The sequence below is a fragment of the Thermobia domestica genome, chromosome 5 (genome assembly GCF_964235325.1).
Source record: "Thermobia domestica chromosome 5, izTheDome1.hap1.1, whole genome shotgun sequence".
NCBI classification, from domain to species: Eukaryota; Metazoa; Arthropoda; class Insecta; order Zygentoma; family Lepismatidae; genus Thermobia; species Thermobia domestica.
This window is the reverse complement of record NC_137458.1, coordinates 28,456,684-28,471,099: the sequence shown is the minus strand read 5'-3', so window position 1 is coordinate 28,471,099 and position 14,416 is coordinate 28,456,684. Positions and strand designations below refer to the sequence as shown.

Sequence of the window (14,416 nt, the reverse complement as noted above, 5' to 3'; positions counted from 1 at the left end):
TCCTATTGGTCAGGAAAGTCAGGGAAGCTCAGGGAAAAAGGTTGGAAATCAAGGAAAGTCGGGGAAATTTTTATAAAATATATTTTTTCTAACATTAATTGGACACCAATTTCAGTTTAGCCAACCATTATAATACCTGTTTGGTTTGTGGATACATATTAATGATCACAGTATGAGATGTTGCTCAGAGGTACGAGCAATTGATTAATTACTATTTGTTTCTATAAAATAAATGTTCTCCAATATAAATATTGACTGTTATATATTCCTTATTTATTTGTCAATGTCATCCGACACCTGTCATGAAAGTCAGGGAAATAAATTTCTCCAGATCAGTAGCAATCCTGATATAAAATAAATTATTTACGCACATATCCTTATTAACTACAGTAAATAAAATATACTATTAAATACTATGGTAGGTGAGTAAGTAAATTAGTATATCTTGACATTTACTTCCATAAACTGAACATCCTTCGAAAATCCTGGGACGAGCAACTCTTCCCCCTTGCCCCCGCTGTGGGAGACTATGATGAAGAGTGTCTTTTCAACATTACTTACATATTTCGAATAATTTCTCGTCATTCGATAAGGCTTTGTTGTCTGAAGTTATCCTTCTTGTCCTATTTGTATGTTCCATCTTTTTTGTCTTCTGTTTCGACAGTTAAAAATATTAATGTTTAATTCAAAGAATAATTAAATTATCTAAAATAATTCACCATTTTTGTACATATAGATTTATTTTCTTTTTCTTGTACATGTAAAAAAAAAAAAAAAAAAAAAAAAAAGCACAATCGAAATTTTAGTCCTTGTCAGCTCTGCTACTGCCATTGCTGCCTGGCATGTAAGTAGTTGGGACTATTTGGTTGATGGTGGCAACATTGATCAGTGCAACGTAATAGCCTGCAAGAATCACCACGGCACCCAAAATTGAGAACACAATTGTTCCAGTGCAAGCAATTTTTAGGATCTTTTTCTGAAAGAAAATGAAAGAACATTTAATCAGTATACAGTAATCGTAGATGAAACAGAACATACGCAATATAAATATGTCTAAAGTAAAAATGTAAGCTAATAATTTAACCTTTTTTTTTTTAAAAAAAAAAAAAAAAAAAAGTTCATATTGAGTCTTGATGACATTTTCTGAAAGAGAATTTGTAACCTGGGCGTAGTTATATGATTTCCGTGTTGACAGCTTATTTTTCAAACCGTAACATACAGTGTTATCACACAATCTCTCAGCTAATGAAATATAATAGAGTAGAATCTACAATAGAAACTATTCAAAGAAACGATGGAATGCATACCAACTATTATGCATTGTGAGTACTATTCTTTTCAAATAGAATATGTATTGTCCTCAGATCATGGAACAGAAGAAAAGGGATACAACCAGTCGAGAATGCTTCAAGAACATTGGCAGAACGAACTTAAAAAGAATGGAGAGATGGGGATGGAAGGATAACTGTGATTGTTCCTGCATGTAAAAATGAATCTTTTTTTTATTCGCACCTTCTTTTGTTTCGCAAAAATTCGCAAAATATCATCTCTATATGACTTACGGTTCCCGAGGTATAGCTCCTTAAATCTCCCGAAATTCGAACTTTTTTGGCCAATATTTCTGGAACGGTAAGTCATAAAGAGGTGGTATTCGTGTTAATCAATATCTAAGAGGATGGTAAACATTTTGGTACCAATATTAACTGGTGGCCACTGGCAAACCAGTGGCCAGTTGGACAGTGGCCACTGGTTACTATTTGGTACCAAAATGTTCATCATGCTCTTAGGTATTGGTCAATATCAATATGACCTGTCTATAGCTTACGGTTCCCGAGATACAGCTTCTTAAATCTCCGGAAATTGGCCATTTTTTGGCCCAGTATTTCGGGAACGGTAAGAGTGACTCGTAAAATTCCATCACTTTTTTCAGATAGCTTTTGACGCTCTATCGAAAGGAGGGCTCAAAACTGAAAAAACTCGCAAATAACAGACAAGACAGACACACACAGACATAGAGGATTCAATAAGGATTTTTTTTTTAAGTTCGTTGAAAAGACAGGAAAGCCGTGCAGTTTTTTTTTTTCGAATGAGATGTCCTATATGTACTAATGTAGTTAATTACGGCATATAACTACGTGACCTTATGACCTTATTTTTGTATTTCTTTTTTCTTTACTATGATCTAAGGTATTTTGTAGTTCTATTTTCCCTTACTATTTACTATCTAAATTTGTTTCACTGACTTTTTATACTCAGTAATACGTATGACAGGTATTTTTATGTTTTATACGTGAATAAACATGTGAATAACTAAATTCCATCTTTTAAAAATTAGGGTAATTGATACAACGTTATGTCATTCAGCTAACGATGTATAACATTATAAAGCATTTTAAACGGTTGCATAAAGAATGCAACGCGACTAACACGAGGACGCCACAAGGGTTTAGTGTCCACAACCAAACTGGTTGTCTCAAATTTAGCGATCAGACTCATCACATTCGACTTATTCGGTACATTACGTTGGCCAAACATTCTACGGAGGAGAGACTGCACAACATTCACATCATCTGTAATAAGTTTTCACTATGACAACACGCTGTTCCTTCGTAAAGCGCTCCATTCCTACGCGTACAGAAAACAGATGACGATCATGCGCTATTCGGCGCTCCGTGACTACTAACTACAAAGATAACAGATGAAAATCGTGTAACGTTCAGTGCTGTCAACTTACTAGAATAGAAATGGCGGGCATTTCAAAAGTTGTGTTCTTTATAGCACAACCATTATATGTTTTTTCTATCAAATATAACTCTTAAGCTTTTCGCAGTATATATATATATCTTGCGCAACAATAGGAAGTATATCCCTTATAAATTAAATATGGTTAACAGTTGATTTAGTATTCAGCGTAATGGGAAGTATGAAATGAAGCAAAACTTTTTACTTTGCTCTCTTCGGATTTCATGCACTAGAACACTGTTCATGATAATAATATGTAATGTATACGACCTTCACCTTATTATATCATATACAGGGTGATTCAAACAAACGGGAAATTTTGAAAGCTGTGTTGACAACAGTAGGAGTTTGGTAACATTGAATAACGTACGCCAGCCTATCAACGACACCCTATCATTTAGTTATCATGAATGATTGGAGTGGTACAGAAAGTGCTTTCGCGATCAAAGCTTTTCACAAGAACAATGACAGTGTAGAGGAGACAGTGTAGAGAATTCCGAAGTCCTTTTAATTTAGGACACCATGGGCACAAGACAATCCTATGGAGCTACACCTGCGTCCATTGCACAGCAACAAAGTTACTGTCTGGTGTGTTATGTTATCATACGGTGTGATCGGCGCTTATTGTTTTGAGGACGGGAATGGCCATGTGATTACAGGCACAACAAATCGTTACGTCGCCATGCTTGAAACCTTTGTTGCGCAACAACTACAGGTTTCCACATAATATTGATACAGACTGGTTTCAACAAGATGAATCAAGGTCCCACATAGCACGAATATCGATGATTGTTGAACGCCAGTTGTTTGGGGAATGTGTAATTTCGAAAAATGGTGACATTCAATGGCCTCCCAGATCCTCTGATTTGTCAGCTTGTGATCTCTTTTTGTATATTCTAAAATGGCATTATTTTTACTATTAAATGAGAGATATTTTTAAAAAAATTGTTTTCATGAAATTATTTGTTTCAAAATTTCCCTTTTTTTTTTTTTTAAAAAAAAAAGGTCATCCTGCTAGTACAGTCTTGTTCAAAAACTTTGGCCATCCTCCTGCTTCAAACAGGCATATTGTGACAACCATATGCAGGAAATTCTAATACTTTATCTCGAAATAAAGATCATAACTGACTAAATAAATAAAATTCAGTTTTGTTTGATTTAAATGCATAAATGCAACTATAGGTAAGAGTACAGGGTTTTTCAAAGGGATGTGGATAGTCAGTTCTCTTAAAAAAAAAAAAAAAAAAAGAAAGACTGTACGCATATTATCTTAGACGTACCTCTTTTTGATATACGGAATTTTGGTCTCTATTTGCCGCTTCTTCTCTAACAACTGTGTACAAAGGTAACAATACAGAAAATCTATTCTTCTGCCTTCGTTTGACTTTGTTATCACTTTTTGAAAGGCACACTTTGAGCCAGTTCTTGTTCTGACGGCAACATCTTGCAGCACTGTTGGACATTGTTATTGTGGGAGCATTTAAAGTGCACCGTGGCACCATTGTTGCATCAGTATTTGTATCACATGAGTTCTCCACTTCACTAGTAACATTTTGAGCCTCTTCAGAGTTACATTGTACACCATTTGCACTTGGCACTTCACAAAGTGTTGATGAAGATGCAGTGATTTCTTGTAATGTCTGTTCCTTCGTGTTATTCGACATACAACAACATGTATAGTTCTCCAAAATAAGAGAAATATCCGTATGGTTTAGTTTAGCATAAACTGTGAACACTGAAGATAGCATCCAAAACTCACCAGTAATAGGTTCCACAAGTATCTGCAATGAGTCAGAAAGTATTTATTAGATCTAAGTATTCATTCATGTATATTAGTTTTTCATATTGATTGCCACATTACTAATTAATTAATTAACAATTTTGATAATCAAGGTATGCATATCTTTATATCTAAAATATTGAAGACATCTCAAAACAGATTTGAAATTTATTCAAAGTTAACACCTTGCGTTCCAGGTGTCATTTCCCTATGTGCGTGCTGTAATACCAGGTTTCCATTTACTTTAAAAGACTGTTTAGACCGTTATATAGGGCATAGTCATTGTGCACGCGCGTGGGGAGCATTCATATTACTGATTATATATATATATATATATATATATATATATATATATATATATATATATATATATATATATATATATATATATATATATATATATATATATACTAGCAGCGTTCACCCCGCTTCGCTGCGGTCACCCCGGAACGCAATAAACTTTGTTACTTAGATAATTTTTACTTTTTCGCTTTCAAGTGATATGATAAAAACCATAGAAGATTGCAGTAAATCTTAACATTATATCGCCTGTCATTTATGTTAACCCGCCCCGCTTCGCTGCGGTCATCCCGGTGCTGGCATATTGTAAAAGTGTCTGTAAAAATAAGCAAATCAATTAAAAAAATTTAAACAGAAGATTCAAGCTATTTTCCGCTGTATATCGCCTGTCATTTATGTTAACCCGCCGAGTGACACGGTCATGCGGGTTGCATATAAATACGTTTATTTTTACCTATGATGAACTAACAAAGGATTTGTGGACACCTGAATGGTCAATTATCTCAAGACACTGGTAATTAAAAATTAAAGTGATATGATAAAAACCATCTAGGGTCCAAATCCTAATAACCCCCCAAAAATGAAAGAAATTGGTTCAGCCGTATTAGCGTGATGAGCGGACAAAGAATTGTACGTTCTCTTTTATATATATATATATATATATATATATATATATATATATATATATATATTGTTCGCCTGGCTTACTCTAATTCTATATGTGTATGGTGGGGATCGTAGCAACTAAGTAAAAACCAGACCGAATTAGAGAAATATCTAAAATTTCTCTCTCAAATATGCTCCTAAAACTCGAGCAGAAATTGTATAAATTGCAAGCAAAACTTGATTAGAGATGATTATTGAAGCTGGTACAAAAATTAGTAAAGTTTTCGTGTTCATGTTAATTTGATTTATTAGGAACAGGTTCGTACAAATTTGAGGTTTCAAGAAATTTAGATTGAGCATGTTTATCTATCTGGAATTCGTGAAGGATAATGATAAAGGAAACAGGCCAAAATAAGAATGTCATACCTGTTGTGCCGCTGATTCCTTGCCGTCAAAAGATCCTAATCCACAGCTCTGTCTTTGGTCTATATAAAATGTCCTCTAAGATCGTTAAGCTTGATGACTTGAGCACATAACAATAAAAGTCTTTCTTGAATCCTTTAACCACTATTCAGATTCGAACAATATCCTAAAGATATTTCACAAGTCGCATACCGCGAGGTGCGTAATTACTTCTAAGATGTGACTCGTTTATCGATTTATCTATACTCTGAAGTTATTCCGAGATTTTACTTCGGTGACTCGAATAACGTCTCTTGTTCCTCTTTTCCACTCTGTTTGACACTCCCCACTGAATTTTGAAGGAAACATTTTATATGACCGAAAAACGTGAGATTGCAGATTTTCAAAGAAGTCTTTCAGACGGCAACGACTTCAGCAGGCATGTGGAATCTCAGTTGAGAAAGAACATTCTGCTGACCAAAAACCTTAATTTTGAAATTTTCAGGACACAAAGTTCCAGATATTTTAAATTCTGCCAATCTAAGAAATTACTGGAAAAGATGACTACAAAGATTTTACAATATTACAAACATTCTCTGATACAATTTCGAAATTAAAATGTTGATTTAGTAACAGTTATTTAACAGTCTTGTTATGTAAGTTCTTTTGATGTAATATGCTAGCTTGCAGTATCTTGTTTCATAACAAAAACCAAGAATCATAATTAATGTGAATAAACTCCATGACATAATTTGTTTTTAGACCTTTTGCAAGATAGTAAAATTTAACAAACACAAGAGAACAACTTTTCAGTTGCAGCAAGTGACCTACTAATAATAGCAGAATAATAATAATAATAATAATAATAATAATAATAATAATAATAATAATAATAATAATAATAATAATAATAATAATAATAATAATAATAATAATAATAATATCATCATCATCTATATCATAGGTATTCTGCTGTTATTAGTAGGCCACTTGCTGCAACTGAAAAGTTTTCATGCTCCACGGTCTTCTGCTAATCTCTTCATTTTCACATACGATTTTTCTGTTTTGATATCGTCCATCAATTGTTATATATTATTTTATTTATTGTGTGTACTTTATTTTTTCTACTTCCACTTAACATTAATTATTCACTTCACTGTCTCATATCTTCTACAGCGGTATTTGTTTATATGAGGGGGCGCCAATTTTGTAATGGCCCAGGGCGGCAAAAATAATAAATACGGCCCTATCTGTACTATATTAGGGCAATAAGTATTTATTTATATTCTTCACGACATAAGTACTATCATAGCTAAAGGTCCCATTTGAGGTCCAATATCCAACTTTAGCTTATGCAAAAACAAACAAAGAATCCACAGTTCTCTCAAACTTTGATTCATTCATTATATTTTTTATATATACTAGACAATAAAGAATACTATTTAGTTCCTCTCTGTTCGAGTTTACACTTATTTTATCATTAATTCAGTTAGGTTAAAATACTGTAAGTTCTACCTTAAGCATTACGTATGTAAATTGAACAACTAAATTATTAAGGTTCTGTCAAATTTAATCTATAATACTTCGGCTTAAAAAAAAAAAAAAAAAAAAAAAAGCGCCAAACATTTTGTCATCTGATTCTGATATTTTGCAAATGTGTTAATAATATTTACCAAAATACGAAACTGGTTTTGCTTTAAAAATGTATTTTTCACACTGAATAATAATAATTACAAAAGTCATATTTTATTTTGCTTATTAGCATCCGCATTGCATTTTAACATTTTCATATATTACGAGATTGTAATTAGTTTAGTTATAAAATGTAGCACTTAAATATTCTACGTCCATCTGAAAAACCAAACGGCCTATCCGGTTTGCCATGAACACCAAACTGTGTCACGTGATCAAGTCAAAAGTCATGTTGCGTGTTAAATCGTGTTTGGAGATTCCAAATCAAAATGTGATATATTTCAACCACGTAACCTCCTCGTGGAGGCCCTGGGTAATTCGAAGAAGATGCATGTACTTTATCATTATTGATTTTACTCAAACAACTTGACTTTTGACAATGTTCTATCCATATTTACCTTACGTGCTATACATGATTTTTAAGTTCTTTATTATGTCTTTGCAATAAGCTTTCAATTAGCCATCTTATTATAATTTTTGAGATATGTGGATGACTTCATTTTTTTACTGATTTGCCATCGACTTTAACGTTCGTGTTTCGTGAATCTTTAGACTATATTCCATCCATTTTAGGGCAATTTGTTTTTGGAATATTTAATCTACATAATCTCTTCTATATTTAAGCCGAATTACAGCCATCTCCCTGTTTTGGGTTTTGAGATAAGTGGAGGAATTATTTGTTTTTCATTGACATTAATGTTAATGTTTCATGCTTCTTTTCCTTTCTTTTCTTTCTATGTTCTATCCATTTTAGGACAATTTGCTTTTCGAACATAGTCTTTTCTACATTTGAGCTGAATTTCAGCCATCTTCCCAAACTCTGTTCACATCATTGCAACCGGATAGGCCCGTTTATTATTATACTAACATCTATTTAGTATGTTAAATTTGTTTGGCAATTTAAACAATGAGCTTTTATTATAACCATTATCGTTATACAAATGCAGACAATCACTATTATGAATTATTTTCAGTTTTCAGTGCTAAATTATTAAGAGTAAATTTCGTAGCAATTTACTCCGAATTAAATGAAGTTTTTAATGTTAAAACTTTTAACATTTAAATGGCTTTCTTCTTTATAGTTATACGCTACGCAATGTCAGTATTTTTACTGAGAGTGACAGTTTGTATAGTACTTAATAGTTTGTTTTATTTGTGACTTTATAAATACTCATGGAGTTTGAATTTGTCATTTTATTTCCATGGAGATACAAGTAAGAAAGAGATATTTCGTGTATTTTTTTTAAAGAGAGATGAGAAACAATGAAGTTGCTCACTTAGTATTATTTCTTAACACTAAGTGCTTCTATTTAAGACAGATAGATACACTAAAGGATGAACATTGAGAAATAATGTGTTTACTATTGATTATCTGCAAATGATACTCGTATATAGGTTTGTACCATGTTCAGGTGATACATATGGAAACATTTCTTTGTATTTTACATAGTGTTTTTAGATCTTCAGGTACCGCCTGCAGTGCTCGGGGTTTGAAATACCTTCCACAGGCCAACGAGTTAAATCTATGGGTTTAAATATTAAGTTATCTATAAGCTTAATACATGTTGCACTCAGTCGTTGATAATTATTTACAAGGATTAATTTTTTATTGTAACAATAGGCTACGTTCAAATTCTTTTGATTGTTACTCCTGTATTATCGTGTGGTATTAATACTACTTTCATTTAATAATTTGACAGCCGCTAAATTAGTTTCGATGGAAACAAACTGTACCGTCAGTTTTCTATTTCGAAATTTATTTCAATATTTTATAGGAATTATAATAATACGCATAAATAATGTTAATTATAGCTTTTTTTTTTTCGAGAAAGCAGATGGACCAAACCTGTTCAAAATTATTCAGTATATTCTCGCTATACCAGTCAATAATGCACACAGGTTGAACGAGTGTTAAGTGTAATGGAAGATTTAGGGTTAGGTAATAGAAACAAAATGCCAACGGAATTTGTGATGCACGAAATTTGTTTTCAGTTGAACTTTGAAAATGCTCCGCTGAAATTTCGATAAAACGGTGCTGAACTCTTCTTCAATGCTGCGAGGAGCAAGAGAAAATATCAGTAAAATGTAAGTGTCTATAATTACTTATTTATTTTCATTTAGTTCGGAATAGTATACTTTTAGTTAGTAGTAATAATAGTGCTAGTAGTTATTAATAGTGGTTATAAGTGTTATAAGGAACGGTGAGTATAATACGCAGAAATTTTCAATTTTAAATGTGTATATCTAATTACACAAGTGCCGCTGGTTTCTGTGTTTGCTTTCAGTTTAATCCAGCAACCCTAATTCTGCATTTTATAAATGTTCTGAATGTTCAATCTCAACTCTTACTAGGGTATCTTTTCAAGAGTTGTGTTCGTATCGAAAAAGTGACAAAATATCCACATTTTTGTTTTGGACTTGTAAAAAAAGATGACTCACCTTGGTTTGAAAAGAATCCATGCTAATATTGATGAGGTTTTCATAGATTGGAAAGCCTATTGTTGTTTTGAGCCCAGTTAAATGATTTTGATAAACTTGCGAGTAACTTTCTGTAAAATAATCACAATTTATTATTAAATTATGAATTATATCGATAAAACTGGATCATATAGAAAACAAATATGATTACAAGCTAATAATTACTATTATTCTACTTACAGACTTCTCTAACTCCTGAATTTTCTTTAAGCTTTCGACTCTCTCCTGGAGTCTTGGTCACGAAGGTTAAAGACAGGAAGAAAAAGAATAGAAACATCAAGGAATAAAAAAGAACGGACTTACCAAGGGAAAAGTTGTGTTGCACGGAAACACTTTGTCAAGTACATCAGTACAACACAGCTCTCCCCTTTGTAAGCCCGTGATGGATTAAGATCGAGAGCAGTACGCTACTATTAGTAATCTAGATACCTTAAGTAGGAATAGATCGATCTATTCTTTGTATGTTACGATTTCAATTAGTATATCGTTACTAGTGTTTTTAAAAAAATATTACTTGGTTTTAACAACATTATATAGTACAAGTGCAAGTTAAACTGCGAATATGATGCTTTTATGACATTAGAATCCGAATGTGAAAACATCGTTATTGAGGTAGTCTGATAATGAACTTTGTTTCGTTTTAACATGTTATGTGCCTTTATCCATTATGTGTAGTAGCTTTTGTCGTAAGACTAAAACTTAATTTTAAAGTAGTGTATACTGTTGTAAGTATATTTAATGTATTGTAAGCATTTTTAACCAAAGCAAAAAAGTTATTGTTTGTATTTTTATTTCCGTTCCTTGGATCAAAAGCTTTCAAGTTGCCGGAAAGACATTTTATAACAAAATGCATTGTTTCTACATCACACACGAAATAAAAGCAGTAGCAAAATAAATTTTGAAAGTTTTCAATTGTCATCAGATATTCCTTGCATCACAAAGAAAAATTTTAAAGAAGGGAGGAACTGAAAAACGAATATCAAGCAGTCAAGTTGGAATCATATTTTTTTTTTCGTTTCCTTTTTTAAAAACCATTTACATTTTCCTTTCACCTTTGATTAAAGGAAAATCAACTGACTGTCGAAATGCTTCAAAACTATAGCAGGGTCAACAAGAGATGGTCTCTGAAGTTTCTTACCATATGGGGACAGAAACTGCAGCCCCTACTTGGGTACTAGTGTTACTAACCACGTTTACTCTGTCTTATACCATTAATTAAATTACCATTATAATTGCTCCGAAGAAAGCCTTAACATGCGAACATTGGCAACGCCGCTGCTAGCTGTCAGAGAAATTCTCTTGCTAGCTCAGTGGCGTATTTACGATTTTGTTTCGGGAGGAGGGGTTTTGCTAACTTTTGGGAGTCTTTGCCTGAAAATGTGAAAATTCTGCAAGATATTTCATATACTTTACTATAGTAAATAAGATTTCGGGAGGGGGGAGGCTTAAGCCCCCCTAAATACGCCACTGCGCTGGCTCCTTGCTAATTTTGTCTGCTTTGCTTCCTTCAGCCTCTGCTTAAACTAGTCCCTTGGGTTATGGTTTACGAAGTGCTCTAGCCAGGCAAAACAGCTTTTCTTAATTAGATGGTGTCTGGTCAGCACATTGGCTACTCATCACCATGAATTCTAACTTTCTAGACCAAAGTTCACTACATCTTAATTTATTTAACTTCCTCACAAAACTGGATCACTATCAAAAATTTTGCATCTCACTGGAAATCGAACCCTGGACCACACCACGCTCTAACATTTGAATTTAAATATAATACTCTAAACATATATATATATATATATATATGCGATGATCACATTTCCATAGCTGATCTTGTGAGAAAACTTACTTTCAGAAGGATGGAAGACTTGAAGTGTAACTCCGTCAATCTTGGTGACTGTGACAGTTTCAAAATTTATGGAAGCTCCCATCTCAGGTAGGAAGACAGTGATATTGGTAGTGCTTGCGTAGGGAGAACGACACACAGACAAATTTTCAATTGGCGGGATTTTTATGCTGTGTCCATACACAGATCTTGGTGTTTCTTCCTCTGGAAGTTGCATCTCTGTAAGAGAATGAGTTAATTCAACCTCTCATTGACTGAAAAGGAAACAATATATTAATATAATATTTCGCATTGCTTTGTTGAACAATTATATTTTATTTTTCTCCTCCAATTTTACACTGCAAATCATATCATAATAAATATAAACTTTGGACGTTGACGTTAAAAAATACAGCTGTATGTAAGACAACTTTTTTTCAATAAAATCAAGGTTTCCTGGAGGATTTTTTAATACATGCAATAAAACAATGCTTTCTGAATAATATATGCAATGTTTGCTGAAGTAGCAAATGTCTATAACTTATAGACAATCTTGGTACTAATAATAATGTGCATACATCACATTCCCAATAATACTTTAACATAAATAACAAATATCACAGTATCCTAATAAAGCGAAATCTCCATAATACAAACAGATATTTTTATCCTGGCAAAATAATAATAATAATAATAATAATAATAATAATAATAATAATAATAATAATTTGCGTCCGGTATGAAGACATTGCTAAAACATTTAGGCGAAGAAAAAGGTTGTCCATGTTGTTGTTGTTGTTGTTGTTGTTATTATTATTATTATTATTATTATTATTATTATTATTATTATTATTATTATTATTATTATTATTATTATTATTATTATTATGGGATAGAGCCCTCCCTTTTACGGACATGGACAACCTTCCTTTCGCCTAAATGTTTTAGCAATGTCTTCATGCCGGACGTAAATTATTTCTAATTCATACGAACTTAGAACAAAAAATGCCCTCTGTAATTTTTAAAATAATTCTACACTCTATATGATACAGTACAGTACACAGAAAATTCCCTTCATACAAAATATCTGTTACATATAATTCAATGATCTCATGAACCATCACAGAACAGTTGCAGCTGAACTGAAATTCTTATTGTACATTTTTTCGTGGTGGAAATCCCAGAAAACCTCTGATGAATATAAACAATCGTGTGTGTATGGGGGGGGGGGAGGGAATCCAGTGGTATTACCAAGAATTCTATCGTAACTTCTTCCCTTTCCTGACAAATTCACTCTCTTGTTCCTTGGAGTTTGTATCTACCCCCAACTTCAAAGATAAGGGAACAAATGCCGTTCTTCTTCTTATTGACACTATTATCAATGAAAGGGGGGGGGGGGTTGCTTCAGACTTAAAAATGTCTCAGTAGGCTACGAGTAATAAGTTTGTTAAAAAATACCAAGGATAAATTGAAGTACAAATTTCCATTCTTAGGTTGAGGAAGGAATATTTCAGGTAAAATGAAATGTCTTCTTCATCAGGGAAGAGGTTCCGAAAATGGATTGTTGCATACACTGATTTACATAAAGATAGAAATTTAAAAAGGTATGGTATTCCTTGTTGTTTTATCTAAATATTGATGACATTAATCATTATTTGGTATTTTTTATAGGCTGATTCCGTTAATTAGCAGAAATTGAACCATAACTTCGATTGCCATCCAAGTATAAGTTGCCGTGATGTATTCATAAGAAAAGAGACCTATACCGAAAAGATAATTTAATTTTTGAAGAAAGATTCATCTATGCTGTTGAAAAAGCAGACATTCAAATAAAAGATGATTGAGAGTCTCTATACCCTTGTCGCACCAGCAATGGTGTGTTATTATTATTATTATTATTATTATTATTATTATTATTATTATTATTATTATTATTATTATTATTATTATTATTATTATTATTATTATTATTGGAAATAAGACAAATGCCGTTTGTTTTACGATAAAACCCCAGCGAAAAGTTATTTCTCACCCTGATTCAAGCACTGAACACAATGTTTTAATATTAACCTATATACACATTTACTGTATAGTGTATACAATTACTGCAACAGCTGTAAGTAATTTAACTTCGTGTAATCTCCGTGTGCCTGACATCTCTCGTTTATCGGCGAATAATCACGTTCCATTGATGTCAGTTATTTAGAAGTTTCAGTATACAGGGTGAGCATAAAGTCTTGCCCTGATTACAAAAATTTATTACAGAAGAACCGTTTGACATAATAATGTAAATACTGGTCAGTTACACAGGTTAGTATTACAAGTTTTTTAAAAGACCACTTCAACGTGTGCCCCCTTGCTACCTCGGAGAATGTCTAAGTAGTATTCCAGTTCCCGACAGGTGTTTTATAACATGTCTTCTGTCATAGTACCCACAACTGCTTGTATCCTAGCCTTCAGTTCCTCGACGTCAGCAACAGGTGTGGCATAGACTCTGTCCTTGATATAGCCCCATAAAAAACAGTCCAGTGGAGTAATGTCTGTGGCGGGGAGAGCGTGATACCACAGCACGCATTGCGCTTTCTGCATTTCGCTAA

At 32.8% G+C, this 14,416-nt stretch overlaps 1 protein-coding gene across 1 annotated transcript in view; it reads right to left on the bottom strand.

Annotated features, from left to right (window-relative positions):
• Positions 1–768: 768 nt before the first annotated feature.
• LOC145684611 (uncharacterized) overlaps positions 769–14,416 on the bottom strand; it is a 98,062-nt gene continuing 84,414 nt past the window's right edge. The window contains exons 6-9 of the mRNA XM_081756998.1: positions 11,844–12,059; positions 9,962–10,071; positions 4,023–4,523; positions 769–976 (exon numbers count right to left, since the gene is read on the bottom strand). Of these exons, the coding sequence (XP_081613124.1) occupies positions 803–976; positions 4,023–4,523; positions 9,962–10,071; positions 11,844–12,059 (1,001 nt within the window). The 3' untranslated portion in view covers positions 769–802. The remainder of the gene's footprint in view (positions 977–4,022; positions 4,524–9,961; positions 10,072–11,843; positions 12,060–14,416) is intronic.